At 42.5% G+C, this 22,122-nt stretch overlaps 1 protein-coding gene across 1 annotated transcript in view; it reads left to right on the forward strand.

Annotated features, from left to right (window-relative positions):
• CCDC137 (coiled-coil domain containing 137) overlaps positions 1-20,298 on the forward strand; it is an 85,650-nt gene extending 65,352 nt beyond the window's left edge. The window contains exons 3-7 of the mRNA XM_078654234.1: positions 6,404-6,644; positions 6,953-7,035; positions 7,720-7,799; positions 14,201-17,360; positions 17,511-20,298. Of these exons, the coding sequence (XP_078510360.1) occupies positions 6,404-6,644; positions 6,953-7,035; positions 7,720-7,799; positions 14,201-14,398 (602 nt within the window). The 3' untranslated portion in view covers positions 14,399-17,360; positions 17,511-20,298. The remainder of the gene's footprint in view (positions 1-6,403; positions 6,645-6,952; positions 7,036-7,719; positions 7,800-14,200; positions 17,361-17,510) is intronic.
• The last annotated feature ends 1,824 nt before the right edge of the window (positions 20,299-22,122 follow it).

Consider the following 22,122-nt stretch of genomic DNA (forward strand, 5'->3'; position numbering starts at 1 on the left):
ATTAGCATCTTGTTAATCGCAGCTAGTGCTATTGACTGCATGAGTGTGGTGTCCTTGTTAAGAGGTACTTTGTTTTCTAAGACTTCATATCTACTTAAAGATCCTTTTTTAAATTGTGGTCATTGCATTTCTACAGAGTACAATGCCACAACACAAATAACACAGAGTACACCACATCATACAATTCAACACTATAAAGTCACCCATAAACATTGCATCGGCAAACGCAACATCATGCCATAGTAGCTCTCATGCTATTCATTACTACAGTATACCACATCATTCTTCCTCATGCCTCATCAAAAACGCTTTGCTTTACACCACACAACTTCCTATATATAGTGCTGCAAACCACACATTAGCAGTTTATACGGGAAGTAATTAAGAAACATTTCTATAATACTCAATTTTCTGACTTAGTGAATGATGGAAGGTGGAATGGGAATTTAAATCTAAGGCATGGATATGACCTCATGGCTTAGTGTAGGAAATATTCAACTTGCTCTGCCATCTGCTAGCTACTCTACTTTGCTTTCCTAATCACCTTTTTCTACCCCTTGTCACATGATCTATCTCGTCATGTTTCAGAGTACCACATTGAACTATACTACCACTCTCAATATTAGCTCACACCATATAATACCACAGAATACCATTCCATATCACACCATCCAACAGCACACGGTACCATTCACATCTCGTCAAACACCGTACCACACTTCATAATAACATACATACATCTGCACAGCATTTACATATTAATGTAATCAGATATTTATAGAGTTTTGTATATTCCTGAATCATGTTCTTTTATTGCCACTTCAGATTGATCATCGTTACACAAGCCACACAGGCTTATCAGGTATAGAGCTACCTCACAAACTGCATTTCATCATCCAACTCAACGCCATGCCACTTGATATTACAATATGCGGCACTATTTCACATTGCATACCATAGCGTAACACTACCACTGTATACTAGACTATATCACACTATACCGTAACATACAAGACCATTTCACACCACACCTGGATACATCCACAATACTCCGCTACGCAACACAATCTCACACCCCATCACACTACATCAGGCAATGTAACTCCATAGTGTTCAGGTATAAAAGATACAATTAAAATAATCAAAACACATACTGAAAACTAAGACTTCTGATTACAGCATGCCTAATTGCCTGAAGGAAATTCCTAGACACCTATAAGTACCAATAAAATATTTCAGTATTTTACATTTAAAAGATGTACTTGAAATCATTACCCATTAAATTCTTAATGGCATTGTTAAATCGCTTTCATAAGGAATCTTTTTTTACGTCTCGCCACGAACAGCTCCTTTCTGTTGTGAGCCATTTTGTTATCTTACAGTGGACTCAGTGACAAAAAGATCCTAAGGTCAGACTCCATTTTAGCAAGCCGAGACTCCATGTTCTGCCTGGTCATCAACATGTGCACCTTTGATGTAGATGCTGTCTGTCCTTATCTTTCCAAGAACTTGTTAAGGTGTCAAGTAACCCAGACAATGACATCGATACTACAGCTAATGGTACACTACTCAGAAACAGGCATCTTGTTATCTATATTTCAAGGTCAGCTAATAACCTACACGGTGCAGTCTGAATTGACATATATTTACCATATTTGTTTATACTAATGTGTCTAAGACTAGTCTATTGATGCACAGAGGTTATGTCAGAAATTCCTCAAACATTCCTCATGTCAGTTAAGATCTGTGGTCAATAGTATATAAGGATCATTAAGTGGCCATTTAGATAGAAGGATCATTGCATGTGCTAAGCAACAGTGTGAGACTGTTGATATAATGCACTTTTAAATATTAAGTGCCCTTTCTGAGTGCAGTACTTGTGTGTGATATTTTAAAACACAAAATTGGGTTTGAATTACTACTGTGTCCCTGACCCCCTTTTAGTAACCCAGAAGGCACAGACACCACATCAGCTATATTGAATGGGTTTGTGTGGGTCTACAATAATCTGTTCTTTATACATTCAAACGTTGTTGGACTGAACTAAGTTCGGGTATTTGTGGATGGGAAAGTAAACCTTGTAGCGCCAAGACAGAGACTTAGCTTACACAACATTAGAGCCCGTCCATTGTTGCCATTGCTCTTGCATTCATGCTCTAGGGAAGAGACAAACCACTTACTGTGTCACCTTCCACCTCTGGCTTTTTTTAGAAACTGTTTCTACAAATGTGTGTGTTTTTACAGGTGTCTTCTTCAGGTACTCTCCCCCGCCCCCGTGTTCTTCCCCCATTCCACTCCCACCCAACCTACATTGTCCGTGTGATTCCCTCAGTCCCTCCTGCTCACCCTCTGTTGTCCGTGTGCGTGTCCCAGCCCTTCCCACCCACACCCTGTAGCATGTGTGTCTACCCCAGACCCTCACACCCACATTCTGTTGCTCCTTTGGCCCTTCCCACCAACCCTCCATTGTCTGTGTGCTCCTCCACCCCCTCTCTTGTCGTCCCTCCATGTTGCCTCATTCCTCAACCCAGTCACCTGTATATTTGGGAAGTGGGTTGAGGTCCAAGGCAACACAGAAGGAGGGTAGTAGAGTAGGACACCTGTGGGAGGAGAGGACAGGCGAGTGGGGTGGGGGAACACACAGCTAAAAATAATGAGAAAAGGGCCTCATGGCAAGGCCATCGCATTTTTTTTAATTCATTTTTTCAAACGCAATAGTTCTGGATTTTTGTTTTCAAATTATTTTTATCCATGCTTATGTACTGCACGGCTACAAATAATTGGCAATGCCAATAGCTGTGATAGGCGAGAACTACCTACACTTTAAAAAGAAAAAAATATATATTTTTGTTTAATTATCCTTATCTTATTTTTGCGACTTTTGTCCATAAGTCTAACTCCAATACAAAAACATATTACTTCATTATGTTTGATCTCGGGATAAGGCAGAGATAGCATTCACAACGCAGGGCTTATATTTTTTGGTCCGCTCCAGGCGGCTTTTCCGAATTGCTAGAAGGGGCATTTAATTTGTATTTATTTGTTGATTTAAAACAAAAATGTATGATAAAAACGTGAGCCCTTGGTGGCTCCTCCTCATTTTTAAGTCTCTCCAGCAAGTGTGCTGTCTATTGCGAGAGTTTAGAGCCCACCAATTACTTACCATTGCTTGGTTTCATTACCACTGTAATTTGCTTGCTTCCCATTTGTCTGCAGTGTGCGCTTTCTTTCCTATTCTTTGTTGGTCCTGCCCTTGGATCATGGACGCATTACTCTGTACTTCCTCTGCTTGTTTTTTGGGTGCTATTTTTTCATTTTGTTTAAGTACTCTACGAGATTGTTTTCTTCAATGTGTTCCTTGAGCGATTCCCTCACCCCTCTGCCACATTCGGTGTTCCTCTTGCCTGTGTGCTTCTCCCTCACTTCCCCTGTGTTGCTCTGTCGCCTGTGTGCTTACTATCCAACAACTCAATTTGCTCTTTCACCTGTTTGATCCCACTACCAGTGCCCCTGTGTTGCTTTACCCCACCCGTGCTTCCGCCCCTCGTAGCTCTTCTGCGCCCCAAGTTGCTTCCCCCACCTGCTTTGAAAACTCTTCTCACCACCCGTGCCCCATGTTACTTGTATCCCTTGTCTGTGACTCGGTGGTGCTTCCCCCCCACTCTTATATAAAATAAAAAAAAGTTTTTTTGTTTTTTAGGTACTGATCCAACTAGGATGGGTAACTGAAAGAAAAAAAAACACGTAGCTGTTTCATAAGCTTATTTTTTTGTTGTTTTTGAATTCTTTAGTCTCAATCAAAAAGAATGGGCTCATGCAAACATAATTTGTTCGTCAAATTACTGCTTTGTGTGAGGAAAAACATTCGGTTTTTTAGACGAACCCTCAACCACCAACCTAGTTGGTGGCATGCTTCATCATCAGATTGCCACTCAGGATGCCTAGTGCATCCTGGGTGTGCTTCGATGCCAGAATTACCATGGAGCTGTTGTTTTTTTGTGCAAAGTGAGGTGATTCAGAAGTTAAAACTATCTCTAGGGTCCCCTTGAGAAGGATTTTGTTTTGTTTATGATGTTTGCATGAGCCGTACTTTTTGATTGAGCCCGATTTACCCAGGGGAGAGGAACGTGCTGCTCCTATTTTTCCTCACTTTTCTTTTGATACTTAATTTTAAATATTTTAACCATGTGGCCCAGCACCTGGATGCTGTGCAGCATGGCTAAAACCCTTGTCAGAGCCAATAAGTCCCAAAGGCGAAACCTATTGGCATTTTCAATGCTCGTTTAAGTTGGTGAGAAGGAAGCCGTTGTATTTCTATAATATGCCATAGAAACGAAGGGCTATAATGAAGACCGTGTTATTTGATCTTAAATTTCACCTATATATGAAATCAGGACTGTAATAAATGCAGTGTAGTGCTCCTTTAATCTTTAAATGAAACGAAGATCTAAAGGTAACATCACCAGGTTAGTCTTTATAATATTTCATTGCATGCAGGGGCAGGCTTGCACAAATGTACATTGTGCGTCTACATGTTTATGCGCAAGTTACAGCATTGAAGCTAGAGCTATGGCCTTTGCCAATGCTTGTACTCATTTAGTTTTTCCTTTTAATGTATTTCCTTGCATCTTGTGAGTTTAATCTCAGGATTTTGCATATTCTTTAGAAACCCTTTTTCTATATTGCAACCTAATGTCTACTTAATTTAGTTAGGTTGTCTAATTCAATTATTATGATCTGCAAGCTGCTTATCAGCACACATTTCTTTGCAGTACGATGTGTCCCTTCACACCATACACCACACCACATCAAACCACAACTCACTAATATCAGACCATTCTATGAAACTGCTGATCATACCATCTCACAGCCCCACAGATCGCCATGCCATTTATCAACATATCACACTAAACCTCATCCCATCACTTACCACCAAAGAATGCATTTGTAATACCAGCTAGAGGCAGAAATATGTGCATTACCCAATAACTGCTTGTATTAGTGATAGATAGATGCGATTGGATTGTTGTTCTGAAAAAAATAAACAATTATTGAACACTGAACAGGGCTAGCTCCAGGAACCGTGCAGCCTATTCTAGAGTGCTTCAAGACAACATAAAATAACCTAATCCTAAAATATGCGAAGACGGTCCCTTTAGTACCATTTTTCTGAATTTTCATGGCAACTACAGTAGTGAAACACATTCTCCATTGGGTTTAGAAAGGAGTATGTTACATAGACACCAGTTGAATAAAGTGATCTATTAACATCCCTTTAAGTCATAAGGAATGGTTTTGAAGCTCAACTTCCAATAGTTTACTAGCAATTGATCAATAATTATGTAAAGGTAATGTCCCACGTCTGTTATGGCTTGTTCAGATGAGGGTCTGAGTATGTTTCAATATTGAAGCACAGATCAAACCAACATCAAAGTCTTATTTTAGTTTTTTCTGATTAAAAACAGGTATGTGCTGTTAAGCTAGTCGACTATGAAAATAGGATGACTCCAAATTCACAACTAACGCCATTCAAAGATCAACAATTAGGAGATGTGGTCAAAAGCAATAACCTGTCGTACATTTTGTTGTTTTATTGATGGGTACATGTCAGTCCAAGGTACTCGGGTCAATGAATGTGATGTCAGTTGAAATGTTAATTTCTTCATCACATAGAGGTGAGTACTTATCAACCAGGTGCAAGTTATGAATGCACCTGTCAGGAAACACAGATGTGATGTAGAATACTAAAAGTAACGGGCAGAATTGACAGTTTGCGTAGTTCTGAGGTCTTATTAATCCTAATTTTAGTTATGCTATGTGCATTAGTAAAACATTGCGAACGATGATTAGGGCTGAGTGAGTATACTGTAGACGTGAACCGGAAATTTGCAGTATAATTAATATTAATAAACTGGTAGGCTAGATAAAGGCAACACCAGTCTGAAGATTCTCTGGTATTCTCCGTGGGTCATCACTTGCATCTGGTGGTACTAAATCAAGTTGAAATCTTCCAGCAGGATGAGCTCGGTGACTTCCTCAGAGGCCTGGCAAGGACTGAGCCATTGTTTTTGTTTGAACAAAAGAAGGCCTCCTTGGTCCCTTTCAGAGGAACCTCTTATGCTAGTGCTCTGAAAAGAACCTTACCCTCTCTACCCATCAGCAGATTGCTTTCTGTGGAATGCGATGAAGCTCCCTCCCCAATACTATCTCAGATTTATGTAAAATAGCTTTTGGTAATAGGCTCACAATGTAAGTAAATAAGCAATTAGGATACCTAAAATGTGATTTCATGAAAGTGCCGCTTCCGCTAAACAAATTGTTCTGAGTGATCTATTTTGTGTCTAAATTTAAAACATCTGATATGATAAATGATGGTCTGACATGTTTTTTGTTTATTTTCCAGCTTCCTCAGGCAACAATTCTAAGCAAAGACTGCAGGAGCCCAAGGCACCTAACGCCCCACTGGATATCCCGGTGCCAAAGTTCAAGAGACAAAAGAAAGAGACTACTTACAATTACATGCAACGCATGGCTAGTGTTGCAAACCACGTCATGTTCCTGACAAATAATCAGCCTGATCGTGAGCCTGAAAAGGAAGTAGAGTTGGCTGGCGAGACCAAGCAAGAGAAGCCGAAAATAAAAGAGTATGTCTCTACAGTTACGCAGTCTAAGTTGCTTTGATGTGGTGATAGGGTGATAAGGCTTGGAGTGGTGGGAATTCATAACGTTTCACCATTGTGACTGAAAACCAGCTAAGCACCAATGCCCACTTATATTCTTTCAGGTTTAAATAATATACAAAATTAAGAGAAAGCTGAGAAAAGAAGCAGGCGGAGCGCAGAATTGCTCCACTTTTGTGGTGGTTGGAAAATTATCTGCAGTTATGAATAATGTGTTGTACCTTCTGCTGCTATATCTGGTCTTTACAGCTTCATTTATCTCCTTTGTACAGATTTGACAGACGCAGAAAGGTGAAGGTATTAAAGAAAAAAGCAGAAAAGAAAGTAGATCAACTGGAGAAGGAGATGTTTCGAGGTAAGGTTCCTGTTTCTGGGTGGGCTTACTTTATGGGTTTTTAAAACTGATTGTAGCTACCACTTTTCTAGATGAGCATAAGGGGACATGGGATTTTTCAATGTATAGTCTTATGTATCTCTACACTGCTCGGGTTATCATCCTACCTGCTCAGAAGGAGCTTGATCTATTCTTGCCACATGTGCCAGGTGATCCTGGTGAACGACCAGTGTCCCTCAATCACCTTTCCCTTTTGTCTCGGTTGTTTGACATTGTAAGGTAACTGTGGGTTTCTGTGGTGCCTGTGTTGCATGGGGGCGAGTGGTCTCTAGCTAGCATTACAGATTCTATCATTCTAGGCTGCGGGAGGGAATCCCTTTGTCTCTGGAAGAGGGACACAGTAGAAAGGGGAGTGTTGGTGAGCTCCACTGCTAGCCTTTCTTCATAGTATGCCATGTTATTAGTAGGAGGTGGGTACCTCCATTGCATGCTAAGACGGTGGGTGTTAGGTGATCTACTGGTTGGGGTGTTAGCGTAAACTGGGATGTTGCCTTTGGATTGGGGATACCAAGACCTCTGCCCTGCAGTTGGTCTCCTCCTCCCTTTGCAAAGGTCAAAATGGAGTCCCGAGTTTTTTATAATGTTTTCATGGGTCACACTACTGCAAATATATGGTAAAGCTGTTGCTTTTTGTCTGTTTCGTAGACCGGGTAGAGTTTGGCGAGGTTGCAATGGAGCCTCCATCCTTCACAGTTACGCCCAGAAAGAGTGTCGGCAAAGAGAAGGTAACACACAGTACAAGTTGTCATCAACTTGCCGTTCTCAAGCTAATGTTGATGTCGTCAGTCTGCTGTTCATAACTTCAGAGTAGGATAGGTGTCAAATTTACGATTACGGGGGTTAAAGCGAACTATCATGTTTCTATTAAAGTCATTCCGTGAACAAGTAATGGCCTTGCAAACCTACACAGGAGACCGGTGAGTGAGCGAATTTGCATGGGGTAATCCAGTCTCAAGCTCTCATTAGCAACATATTGTGCAATGCACTTGAACAGCGCGCAAAGCAGGCCTAGCATAAAGAGACCCTTTCACCCAGGTGCTTCGAAGACTGCACTGTTCTGTTCCGATGCTAAATGAAAGTGTTGTATCCTTAATGAAAGAATACCAGGAGCCAGGATGTAATCAAGACTAGTTTATTCAGTCTTCAGTCAGGGTAATAACATCTCTGTACTCCAGCCAGCCTAGTGTGGAACCAGCCCCACCAGGAGCAGCCTCCCTAGCTGCTCAGCCCATCTTCAACTGCCACATTCACCCCACTCAGTCACCCAGGCATTCCACGCATCACAGGCACACCAACATTCTGAAAGCAAGACACACTCTGGCTGAGCAGCTAGTGGCAGCAAGGCTGGAATACATGGTAAATAATTATGTAGGATATAACAGAAAGTCAGTCACTTTTTCATTAAATGTATTTACAGGTCTGAAGCAAAGTCACCCATAACATCCCAAACCGATCCCTTGGCCCTCCTTGCCTTTTTACATCCACTCCCTTATATAGTGGTGGCATGCTTTAGTATGCAAGTCTCTAGACAATTCCTCAAAAGCTTTCTTTCCACCAAAAACAAGAGACCAAGATCTCCTTTCTGAGGGACAGCGACAACAGATATTCAGACAACAGGCCTTTTACCCCTGTCGTGAGGGCTTTGTTTCACCCAGTGAGAATACTATTTCACTATTAGATGTGTTAGATCAACAAGCTGTCAATGCACGCTATACCCTGAGACAGGCAATTGTGTTGTGTGTTTGTAATACAAATAACCTAAATGACATAAAAAAAGGGAAGGAGGGTGGCACATATTAGCACAAGGGTGGAGTCCCTTGAGCGCATTGGAATGATAGGATTCGCACAGGATCACAGAGACGTAGTGTTCAGTAAGGGAATGTTTCCCCCGACCGCTATATTGGAGTCCTTACAGGATTATAGAGGGTCAATTATATGCATTCAAAGACTCACAAATACTTTATGCTCATTAACATATAGCCTTGAGAAAGCCTCCGGCTTGCATGCCAGCCACTTAAGGAGGAGAAACAAATGTTGACTGCATGAAGTTATCTAAAGGAATGAACATGTCAAGGTATGTCTGGGAATTAAATGTAAATGTTTTTGTACTTGTATAGCGCACAGCTACCCGCAGTGGGTTTCCCGGCGCTTGTACGAATAACGCAAGGGAACCCTTCCTGGCTTTCCCTGTGAAGTGTCCATTTCTGGGCACCCCCATTGTGCAGACCAGGCATCCCTCGCGTTGTGGGGGCCTTTGTGGAGACTAAGCAAGCTATTGCCCAGAGTTGCAGCGCGGGACCCATGATCAGAATAGGCACTGAGGCGAAAATATCCGGTCAGGGGAATTAATGAGCCCGAGACCAGCCGAGGCGGGAATCGAACCCTGGTCCCTGATCAGAGCTCTGCATCGAGGTCTGCCTGCTCTAACCATTGAGCCACACTTCTCCACACACCATTGAGCCACACTTCCCCACACAATTAAAAATACATAAACTTGTTGTATTGTTTCCAAAGAGTTTCCTTTATTATAATAACACTAAAGTCATAAAGCTAGAGTGTGTATATATATATATATATATATATATATATATATATATATATATATATATATATATATATATATATATGCTTCAATTCCTTGCGGCTCGTTTTTCGAGGGGAACCGCCCGTGGTCTGGTGGCGCGTCAAAACTGGCAGAGCCCTGCCAGAAATTTTCTTTCCATGAAAAATCAATAATAACGCGCTCTCAGAAGACAGGATAGCCACACAGTGTCGGTTTATTGCTGTTACGCGTTTCGGAAGTCCTTGCTCCCTTGCTCACACAACAATACCACAGCATTCCACCAGTTACATACACAAAGTGTAATGGCCATCAAAACAGGACTGCACAATTCAGTTTTGGCAGACATCTTAGAAGGGGTTATTTTCACACATTTTCCTTATTCTAGATGCCATATTTTTTTAAGCAACTCTTAATTCGATGTAAAAATACATTATAGTCATTTTTTTGTGTTTTACTCTCGCCACAGTGGCATAATCTGCTGTTCTGTTTAGTTACCCTTTCTTTCTTTCACCAAGTGGCTATATAAGGGTCAATTGTCTCTGGTGGTTTTGCTGTTAAAAACATAAAGTGAAAAAAACGTGAACTAAAGTGAATAAATTTGTAACGTTACAAAGTGACGTGATCTCTTATTCTATCTTGTTACTGGTTCTTCCAGGTGACAGGTTTCAAATTGCTCGTGAAGTGCACGTGATATCTACTCTGAGCTCCCTGATGTCACCTGTTAGAGTAAAACAAACATACAATTCCATTAGAATTCTTCTTAAATGTTAAAAACATATGTACAGTTTTAAGCATTGACCAAATAAACATTTAGACATATTAGCCATTAGTTGTTATGTTAACTGATGATCTCATAATTTTGACTAGAGATTATGTTATGTCAGATTTAGGGATCATACAAATGTACTATTAGCTCCTCATGATCATTATGACCGTTAGGTTGTCTCGTCTCTAATTCAAGAATCCACTTGGATTCCTTCTTCCGCAGTTGTAGCTCTCTATTTCCCCCCCTTGGGTTCTGGTTCACTTGTTCTATTGCAAAATACGTTAGTAAATTGCAATTCGAATTGTGGTATTGGGCGAAATGTCTCGCGACAGGGTATTGTGGATCCCTGTTCGTGATAGCCCTTAGGTGCTGCATCACTCTATTCTTCACCATCACGGTTGTACTCCCCACATATCTTTTTTGGCATGGACACTCAAGTACATATACCACATGTGTTGAGCTGCATGTCAAAAATTGTCCAATAGTTTTCTTTTTATTCGTTCCGTGAGGGATCTTGAACTCCTTTCTCATCGAGCTGTATCTACAGGCTTTACAATGCCCACATGGGAAGAATCCCTCTAAGTTATGCTGATTCCTATCTCTATATTCTGTGATATCTCCCCTTGTGATCAAGTCCCTCAAACTTCGACTTTTTCTGTATGTTATTGCAGGTCTCACACTCAATCTCGGTCCAACAATAGGGTCACATTTCAAAATATTCCAATTTTTAGAGATCATTTTCCTCACATATTGCGACCCCTTATTGTACGTGAGGATTACTCTAGTGGTTTCATTCTCCTTCTCTTCCACTTTCTTTGGTGTTAATGTCTTTTCTCTTGTGACGCTTTCCATTCTCGATAAAGCCCTATCCAGAACCCATTTGGGATAACCTCTTTCTCTGAATCTCTGTACCATATTTTTGCTTTCTTGCTTGAACTCATCAGTATTGGAGCAATTTCTCCTTGCTCTTAGCAATTCCCCATAGGGGATGCTCCATTTCAGGGTGTCTGGGTGACTACTAAGAGCATGGAGGACACTATTGCCCGCAGTTTCCTTCCGGAACAATTTTGTTGTCAGTCGGTCTCCTTCTGCTCTTACCTCAACGTCTAGATACTCACCCTTATGTCTATCTTTACAGTGAGACAACTTTATGTTATACCTGTTAACATTAAGCTGTTCTACAAATTCTTCAGCTTCTACATCATTGCCACTCCACACCACAAACAGGTCATCTATATACCTTAGCCAGACTTTGACTTTTTCAAACGCCTGCCTATATCGGGGATCTGTTTTGATTTCTTCTTCCCATTTTCCAAGGAACAAATTCGCGAAGCTCGGCGCGAAATTTTTACCCATACATGTCCCTGTGGTCTGTTTGTATAATTCACCATTAAACATAAATACATTATTTTCAAGGCATATTCTTATCATGTCACCTATCATTTTTGTGTGTTCCAGGTACATTATGTTGCGCTCTTTTAAATAGTACATACATGCATCAATTCCCTGTTTATGGTCAATTATGGTATACAATGCATTCACATCCATTGTCATCAACATGTATTCTGGTTTCCACTGTAAGTCATTGATTTTATTCAGGAAGTCCTGAGTGTCTTTGACATATGACGGGAGTTTTCCTACATATTCCTGCAGAAAATGTTCTTTACTCTAACAGGTGACATCAGGGAGCTCAGAGTAGATATCACGTGCACTTCACGAGCAATTTGAAACCTGTCACCTGGAAGAACCAGTAACAAGATAGAATAAGAGATCACGTCACTTTGTAACGTTACAAATTTATTCACTTTAGTTCACGTTTTTTTCACTTTATGTTTTTAACAGCAAAACCACCAGAGACAATTGACCCTTATATAGCCACTTGGTGAAAGAAAGAAAGGGTAACTAAACAGAACAGCAGATTATGCCACTGTGGCGAGAGTAAAACACAAAAAAATGACTATAATGTATTTTTACATCGAATTAAGAGTTGCTTATAAAAATATGGCATCTAGAATAAGGAAAATGTGTGAAAATAACCCCTTCTAAGATGTCTGCCAAAACTGAATTGTGCAGTCCTGTTTTGATGGCCATTACACTTTGTGTATGTAACTGGTGGAATGCTGTGGTATTGTTGTGTGAGCAAGGGAGCAAGGACTTCCGAAATGCGTAACAGCAATAAACCGACACTGTGTGGCTATCCTGTCTTCTGAGAGCGCGTTAATATTGATTTTTCATATATATATATATATATATATATATATATATATATATATATATATATATATATATATATATATATATATTGGTAGGGGGACTTTTGTTCTACACTAACCTTGTGTGTTTATGCACTTATTATAGTACATTCAGGATTATATAGTAGGCTGGGCTAGGTTAACGGGCCTTTTCCTTGTCAGAACAATGAGTCGGTAACAATAGGCTAATGCAAACTTGTCAAATCTTCAGATCCTGTGGAAGATGTGAACTCTTTGCTACTCCTGTCTATCACGAGGCTCAAGCTGATCGTGAACCTGTTGTAGCTGAAATGACTAAGAAAGTTTGCCGTATAGCAGAACTACTTGATAATTACCAAACATCTAGCTCATCAGCCTGTTCAAGAAAGATTTTCATACCCCGATCTATGAGAGTGTTTACATATTTTTGAAAGAACAATCGAGGCGTTTGAAATATACATTCCAGCTGTTTCAACTGCACGAATCATACTGTTTAGAAATGCCCAATTAAGCAAGAAAGACTATTCAGCTGCTGCAAGTACAGCCTCCTTGATTAATATTGTGATTGACTCCCATATGTCTGGACATTTCCTCCTCTGTTCACCCACTCTGATCTGCTTGACCACATGTTTTTGCAACGTATTAGCAGTATTTGATGTGTCATAGTAAGAGTATTTAGAACAATAGCCCTGGCACTTCTGAGTTTGAAGTCCCCTGAAATAAAAAAAAACTAGTGAAGTGGGTAATTACAGTGGCTTTACCCTTGGTATTAAAAACAGATGAGGGATACATCATAACTCTTACTGCTGTAGGGGTGAGAGATGGGTGGTCCCTAGCTGGCTGGTTGTTGAAAGTGCTGCTGTTACTTAGTTGCCTTGGGCGTATTCACTCTCCCCTTACCACCCACACATAAAAACAACAAAGTGTTACTTTCTGTAATTTCTGTTCTTTCTTTTTTATATACCATATGTTCACTTCCTTTATAAGGCCGCAGAGCTCTATTGCCAATTATTTCTACATGTGCCCAACTCCATTTCTAGATCACCTTCTTTCTCACTTTTAATTCCTTAGGAGTCTTCACATTCCCCATCAGCATCTAGGATGATGTACCGTATCGCATGTATGCATTACGTATCCCTCTTTCGACCAGGTCTCCTATATGCCCCTTCCTGTGCAGATTATTTTAACAAAGCAAGATGCTCCTTAATCAATGGACTGGAGCACTACACATAATGTCCTTGTGTAAACCACACCAAATCTTCCCAGTATTTGTGCATTGCAGAAAATAATTGACAGTTCAGCCTTCCGTGACCACGATCTATGCAAACGTTCGCCCCATGAATATCTGCGCTTCTTTGACAGATTGCAAGTTGTTTTCTTCATGCCCCCAAAACAGTCCCAATATTAATAACAGGAATGACCGGCCGATTCTTTCTTAATTCGCAAAAGCAGCCTATGAGTTACGTTCTTTTTGTATTCGTTGAAGATTCTGGTTCATTTGTTAGTGAAGTTTATTTTGCATATTTGTCTTCCATCTTTTTTCACTTCTGTTATTGTTTGTTGTAGCCTGGGGAGCGACAGCTTCTTCTCAAGAATATTTTCAAGCAGCAGAATGCCTCCTCTCTTGGAAAAAAGTCACAGCTCACATCAATGGCTCGACAAAGGATTATGGAAGAAGAGCGGGAGCGAGTTGTACAGGCTTACAGGGCCTTGAAGAAGCAAAAACAACTACAACAAACCAGCAAGCCACTAAACGCAAGCTGAAGAATTCCAATGATGCAAGTGAACAATTAAAGACTTTTTCAATTTTTGGATCCTACCAAGGTCATACTCAAGGCACCAGAACTAGAGGGTAGATAGAAAAGACTTAATTCATTCATATATGAATGATCTTTCTCCAGCATCATGCTCTTTTGTGACGCACACCCCCAGACTGCTCACAGTTTAAATATGGTCGTTTTCTCAACTATGATTTTCGTTTGTGTTGAGTTTTATGTGAAGTTGACACGCAATTTCCAGCTGTACAGAGTGCTAGTCATTAGGTCATGTTCTTACCGCATATAAATGAAACAGTTGGCGAGAGTGATTGTTCAGTTATACTTCTATTTTAGTTTGCATTGAAAAGTGGGGAACAAACGTTGTTTTTCCCATTCCGTTTTCCACAATAAAGGTTGCTCATCTCTGCAGCAGAGCGCACTCTTACCTATTTAAATCGGGCTTATAATGAATCTGGAACTTTTCCAGAATGGGGTCTTTTTTGGCTTTTGATACTGTTTCAATAATTGTCTAGATATGTGCATTTCACAAAGGAGTTGAATGTGCTTCAAAGAGTAAATCTTAGAAACACTTTTGAACACCTTGATCATTAGATCCCAGTCAGCTAATGAACCTGGAGCATTTCCTCTCATTGCCAGATTAGTGGTTACAGAGCAATCCCAGGTCAATGAACCAGGGCATTCTGATTGGCTGGCAGCAATGTAAATTATTTATTGCTACAAGTTCACTTTCTCCATAGCACAAATTTGAAAGGCAGACTTGTTATTTACTATTCAATACAACTCTAATGGCTCCTAGTTTCATAATACTCTCATAGTCATCATTGTGTGTTCAAATTTAAATTGTAGAGCATAGACGCGGTGTTTTGTATCTCAGATTTAATTGAATTACAGTGGGATTATTCTTCCTCTGTTATCTGTAGTGTTGTCGTTGATCGATGGTAATGTCTCCAGGATGTAATTGATTACGTTCGTTTTGATGCCATCTGTGACCCCATTATATATGAGATTTAGTACCCCTACTGTACATTATAAGGATATTGCTGTTCATCATGGAGTTCCTGTCCCCCCCCCCCCCCCCCCCTTCAAGTACTTTCTTCCATAGTTGCCAAAAGCTGCCGTGTTTTGGGTAGCACCTGCAGTTAGTGGCCAATTCTGTATGCTCTTATTTCTGTGCGTAAAATATTTAACTATGTGTCCCCGTATCTAATTTATTTTGATTATTCTGACCGCAGCGCGCTGATTTACCTGCTGCTGACTGCTCGTTTTTAACAATTTTAATTACTTGTATCATCGCGCTCCCGCGCTGCTGACCTCTGGTTCCAGGCGATATTTTTCTTTCTTGCTTTTGGGGGCAATATCTAGTTTAGATCCTTACCTCGCACCATAATTGGGTCTCACCCCGCATTTTGCGGGATTTAGGGAGCTTCAGGGCGTTCTAGGGCTCATGGGGACATTGCGTCGCAGCGATTTCGGCCGCCATCTTGGGTGAGGGAACCAGGTGAGTGCCGATTAGCAGGCGACATCTTGGTTGGGGGGCTAGTGCTTACATCGCAGGACTCGCGCGTCTGGAGAAGTGCTTAAAAGTGGATCTCTCTCGCTGGCAGGTTAGATTATTCTGACCGCAGAGTGCTGATTTACCTACTGCTGTACTGCTTGTTTTTAACAATTTTAATTACTTGTATCATCGCGCTCCCGCGCTGCTGACCTCTGGTTCCAGGCGATATTTTTCTTCCTTGCTTTTGGGGGCAATATCTAGTTTAGATCCTTACCTCGCACCATAATTGGGTCTCACCCCGCATTTTGCGGGATTTAGGGTGCTTCAGGGCGTTCTAGGGCTCGTGGGGACATCGCGTCGCGGCGATTTCGGCCGCCATCTTGGGTGAGGGAACCAGGTGAGAGCCGATTAGCGGGCGACATCTTGGTTGGGGGGGCTAGTGCTTACATCGCAGGACTCCCGCGTGTACGGCTATAAAAGATGCCTAACCATCAAGCGCGCAGCGCCGGCGCGCAACGGACGCACCGCTGGCGTGCCGGAGGTGCGCCAGAGGTAAGCCCGTTTGCACCCGTTCGCGCACAGGTCGCGACCAGCGCCAGCTACGCTGCCCCTCCTGACTCTTTACGCCTAGTATATTCTAGGGAAGAGCTCATGCGTTATGATCAGCGGCCCATTTTGAATGGCAGTTTTGATATAAGCTGCATGGGGACGTTGTCATGCGGCTTGATTAACGTGAGATCTCTTAATAAACACCACGTGGAAATATCGCTCCTCATAGAGACACATGAGTTAGATGTTCTCTTCATGACGGAGACGTGGACCAGGGTCGATAGCGAGGTGGAACTTGGATTTGCCTGTCCACCGGGCTATAAAATTAGACACAACCCTCGAGTAGGGAGTCGAGGGGGCGGAGTTGGCCGTATCTTCAGAGACTCCTTGGATTTTTTGTTGTTGGAGATCAAGGCTGTGTTGGGCTTTGAACTCATTGGATTTTCCCTGAAAGGGCAAGGAGGTGCATTGCATTCTGGGTTGTTGTGCTATAGGCCCCCCGGAAATGCCCCGTCAGCTCTACCTGAGCTGGTAGACCTCATTTATGATCTGTCTAATGCCCACGCGAGATTATTAATTCTGGGGGACTTTAACCTCTGGCCCAATGGGCCCTTGGATTCAGCGTTTAGAGACCTTTGCCAGACCTGTGATAATGTACATTTATAACAGCTGGTGCTCTCCCAGACGCATCTGAAGGGTCATGCTCTTGATTTAGTCTTTGCGGCTAAGAATCAGGTCTCTATCGAGAATATCATTCCCCAATGTTGGACTGACCATGCCTTGGTTCTCTTTACTCTATCTCTCCCCGCCATCACGCGCAGGCGTGACAAGACGGGAGTGTTCAATCTTACTAGGCAATGGTCCAGACTATTGAAACAGCCTAGTCTCCCTACCTTGCTATCCGGTGGATTTATCTTGGGAGAAAGCGTGGATATGAGCTATCTACGCCTCACCCAGCAAATCAGACACCTTGGATAAAGTGGCACCTTTACGGAAAGCAAGAGACCGGTCCAAACTTGCCATGCCGTGGTACTCTGAAGATCTTCTTCATCAGAGGCTGCGGTGCAAGCAGGCGGAGAGGGCCTGGCGAAAGCACTATTTAGAGCCTGATAAAGTTCGCTATAAACAGGCCCTTCTGTGCTATAAAGCACAGATTAAATGTGCCAAAGCCAAGTTCCTCGAGGAGACGCTGACGCAGGCCACTAATAAATCCCAAACTTTGTTTAAAATCGTCAAGGACTTGTCCCATCCGGCCAGTGCGGCTAATTGTATCCCTGCCTCTCAGTCTCTGTGTGACTCCTTGGCAGCGGCCTTTGAGGACAAGATTGCCACCATTTTGAGTGGGCTTTCTGTCCCAGTCTCCCCCTGCCCCCAGTTCCAGATGGATACGGCCCCTTTATCCATCTCTGGGACCCCGGAGGTTATGAAGGAACAGGTTCGGATTGACAGTTTCCCCCTCCCTCTCTATGAGGAGTTTTGCCAATTGGCAAATGGTGTATCTTCCGGATCTCCTATGGATCTTTTACCCCATAGACTGTGTAAGATGTTTCGAGAGGAACTGTTTCCGCCTCTGTTCTCCATCTGCTGTCAATCTCTTAACACGGCTACGGTCCCGGACAGCTGGAAACTTGCCGTGGTCTCTCCTCTCCTGAAGAAGGCAACATTGGACCCCTCCTGCTTGGTTAATTATCGACCAATTTCGTTGCTTACTTTCCCTATTAAGATCCTGGAAAGGTGGGTCACAAAACATCTGCCAGCTTTCTGGAAACGAATTCCTGGCTGGACATGGCCCAGTTCGGTTTCAGGCCTGCCCACGGCACTGAATCTGCGCTAGTGGTCGTCCTGGACGATCTTCGTTCGCGGGTCGACTTAGGTCATGCAGCATTTTTAGTGCTGCTTGATATGTCGGCCGCGTTCGACTTGGTCAGCCACGCTATTCTCATCAGCAGATTGGAAGAGGCCGGGGTGGCGGGTCTGGCCAGAGATTGGCTGGTCTCCTATCTTCGGGATCGACATCAAGTAGTGACTCTACCGCCTTTTAAATCTGGCACAAAAAGAGTGGGGCAAGGGGTACCCCAGGGGTCGGCCATCAGTCCCATTTTATTCAACCTTTACCTCCGTCCTTTAGTTAAGCTGATCAAATCATTCGGTATCTCGGTTATTAACTACGCCGATGATACTCAGCTTATCTTCACTGGAAGGTAAAGAGGCTGTGTCTCAGGAGACATTTCATCGCTGTATGACATCTACTGCGAATTGGCTGCGTACCAACTGCCTTCAGTTCAATGGCTCTAGAACTGAGGTGTTGCACTGCTCCCTGGATTGCATTTCTCGGCCTTTGCCAGTGGATTTTTGGCCTACTGCTTTCCAGGGTACAGCTGCGGCAGCAGATTCCGCCCGTAACCTGGGCGTTATGATTGGATCTAATCTGCAACTGAATGTTTTTGTAAATAAAACCATCGCCACATGTATGACGCTGCTTCGCATTCTGCGTAAAATTCTCCCTATGCTCCCGGCTCAAGCTAGACCAGAAGTTGTGCGTAGTATTATTCTCAGTAAGCTTGACTACTGCAAAGCACTGCTTCTGGGTGCCCCTGGGATTCTGATCAGTAAACTGCAGCGTATCCAGAATATGGCCGCTAAATTGGCCCTTTCTCGTCTGCGCTCGTCCTCTTCATCCCTGGCGCTTAAGGACCTCCATTGGTTACCTGTGTATCAGCGTATTTGTTTTAAATCGCTGTGTATAGTGTTTAAAGCCCTCCATGATCAGGGCCCTGTCCCGTTACAAAAGCTTTTCTCCTGGTACTCTACCTCCAGAACCCTGCGTTCTTCATCTGCTTATTTGGCCACAGTCCCTAAAATCCGGAGGATACGGATGGGAGGCCGTTCCTTCGGATACACTGCGGCCAAACTCTGGAATTACCTGCCAGTGACTCTAAGGAGCACGGAGAAATTCTGCCCATTTAAAAAAGGTCTGAAGTCCCATCTATTCTCTAGGGCAGTGTAGTGAGGTGTTCTGTGTTGGTCAGGATAAGTCAAAGCGCCAGGATACCCTTTGGGTGACAGTCTGCGCTATACAAATACGCAATACATACATACATACATTGTTTGGTTAAAAAGTAGTAGTGGTTTAAAAACACACATTACATAGTGTTGCACTGCAGATTTCCTGTCACGATATTGCTCACCGTCTTTCCGTAAAGCTGCCAAGAGTTTTCTTTTTCCCACGGCCTAATCCCGTTTCTTTCCATTTTACTGCTATTAGCGCCGGGACGCCTTTTCGCTGAGGCAGCTGCGCGCTCTATAAAATATTCTAACATAACATAGCATAACTGTCCACAGTGCTCAGTATCTCCTTCTTTCCTTGCTCTTTCACCGTTCAGTATTGATGCCCTTGCTGAGTTCTGTTTCTCGGCGTCAGACCTGCCGAGGCAGAGTGCAGCATTGCTGCATGCAGGCTTTACTCTTCCCTCGGATGTTGTGAGGGAAGATGATGCACAGGCTGCGCACACCAAAGCATAGACTCTGAGCTTCGAAACCACAGGAAGGGTGTTGTGTTTTTCTGTCTCTTGGTTTACAGCACACAGAAACTGTTGTAGCGGCTGAAACTTTCCTTCCTTACAGTGTCTGAGGAAAAACCTCTGCCAGCTCTTTCTCTACATGTAGCACAGGGGCTTTGTGATAAATTATAAAGGCGACTATTAATGTCGTGATTTTTTAATTTACTATAGGCTCAATCATAACACCAAATGCAATTCATGGTCATCCTTAATGAAACAGAAGCAATAACAAATGTTTGTACATTGGCTTACAGATGAAATTAAATATTATGTTACTCTAAACACTTTGAGAATGTAGTATCTTTTATTGTGTTATTTATTTTGATTTTGGTTTTCAGCATGGTTATTTATTGGTATGAATAATGTGAGTCATAATCCTTGCATTATGATCTCTGGCTAAGGTCCACTGTGGGAATTGGGCCCTTGCCCACCCCTCTAGTGGCAGCCCCCCACCTCCACTGCATGTAGTTAGGCCCTGTTCCCATCCCGCCATGCACGGCCAAATCCCACTCCGCAAGGCCTCAGCAATGAGGGGTTAATTGCAAGGTTGGGACTATGGGCAGACTTTTTTTTTTTTGTGAATTTACTTTTGGACCTGATTTGAAAATAGGAACTCTGGCTCCAGGGCAAGCTTCTTGACTTGGTGCATCAAACACTGTGTATGCCTCGCTGATGAGTACTGAAGCTGTGGTTCCGGCACCGGTCAGTGAAGCTTGCAAAGGTCTCCACCACCAAGCCTTGAACCTTGCCATGGTACTGTGGTTCCTACTTTGGAACTGTGATACCAGTGGCCTACGCTGTGATCCTTAGTTACAGTCTCCTGGATGTGCAATCCTCTGACCAAATCAATTTGTCTTAAAACCATTTTAATGGCTGATAGGAGGGGAAAACGTGCCTCTGTCAATCAGAACCAGCTATTTGTTTACATGTTGGAGCCACACAGGTCTGCAGATATGATACCTTGTGATCTCTGTGAATTAAATGTCAAGATATTTATAAAATGTACCCTCTTCATACCCTCTTCATACCCAACTTAAGCACCTTTTTTATGCTAATTTCTCAAACTACCGAACGGATTTACACCAAACTAACAAAAGTACAATCCTTGACTGAAGTTCTACTTTCATGTCAAATTTGAGGTCATTGTTTTAAGCAATTCATTTTTTATTCCAACAGTACCATAGGAATTACAATAAGAAGTGACACTTTTGTTCCCTCCCTTTTCTTTTGCCCCAGCTTTAAAAAATAATCACCAAACGTGACGTGAACGACCCAAAGTGATTCTATATATTTATTTGTTTTATACTTTGGGCAGATTATTTGACTGAAGCCTAAAGTAGTTAGTAAGAAACCAAAAATGTTTTTCCTGTGGAAGCTCTGATTCAATTATCACTACTCTTTTGAGTAAAGGTGAAAAAATGCTAGAGGGGGTCCATGGAGATTCATAGCAAGTTGCTTGTCAGTAGGGAGGCAGAGTTTTGTAGATGTCAAGGTGTATAGATGGTTCACAAGGGTCTGCAGAGGTTTGCGATGGGGCGCTGGCTTTTAAAATCCAAGGTGAGTGACAGCTGAGGTTTACAGATGCCTGGTGAGTGTCAGCGAGCTGATTGTCAGTAGGAAAATCGAGAAGCTGGCACCTACAGCTTTCTGAAATTTCAGTTCTGTTTCTTTTTGTTGCCTGCTTGATTTTCTTACCACTACCAAGTTCACGTGGGTATGTGGACTGTGCAGCACTAAGTTTATTTTGTATTTATTTTGAGAGTTTCATATAGCGCTAGCTAGACCCGAAGGTATCCGGAGCACTTTACAACAGTAAATGTTCACATCAAACATAATAAGTCTATACAGAGCATCTGAGTTGGTGATAACGTTTACAAGACCTGGGGTATTAGGGTGTACCAGCACTCTGACCAATCACCAACCTTCAACCTACCACAGCTAGCCAGTGGCCACTGGACCAGTGGAACTCCAGCAAACTGTGCAAAAACGTCAGCTACCGAATAACCACCAGACTCAGGACAGGAGGGCACCTCTGCTGCTTTGGGTGTGAGCCAAGGACCGATTAAGAACATCGGACCACACATCAACTGCTAAAACCACATTTCT

Source organism: Lissotriton helveticus, chromosome 7 (assembly GCF_964261635.1).
Source record: "Lissotriton helveticus chromosome 7, aLisHel1.1, whole genome shotgun sequence".
Classification (NCBI taxonomy): Eukaryota; Metazoa; Chordata; class Amphibia; order Caudata; family Salamandridae; genus Lissotriton; species Lissotriton helveticus.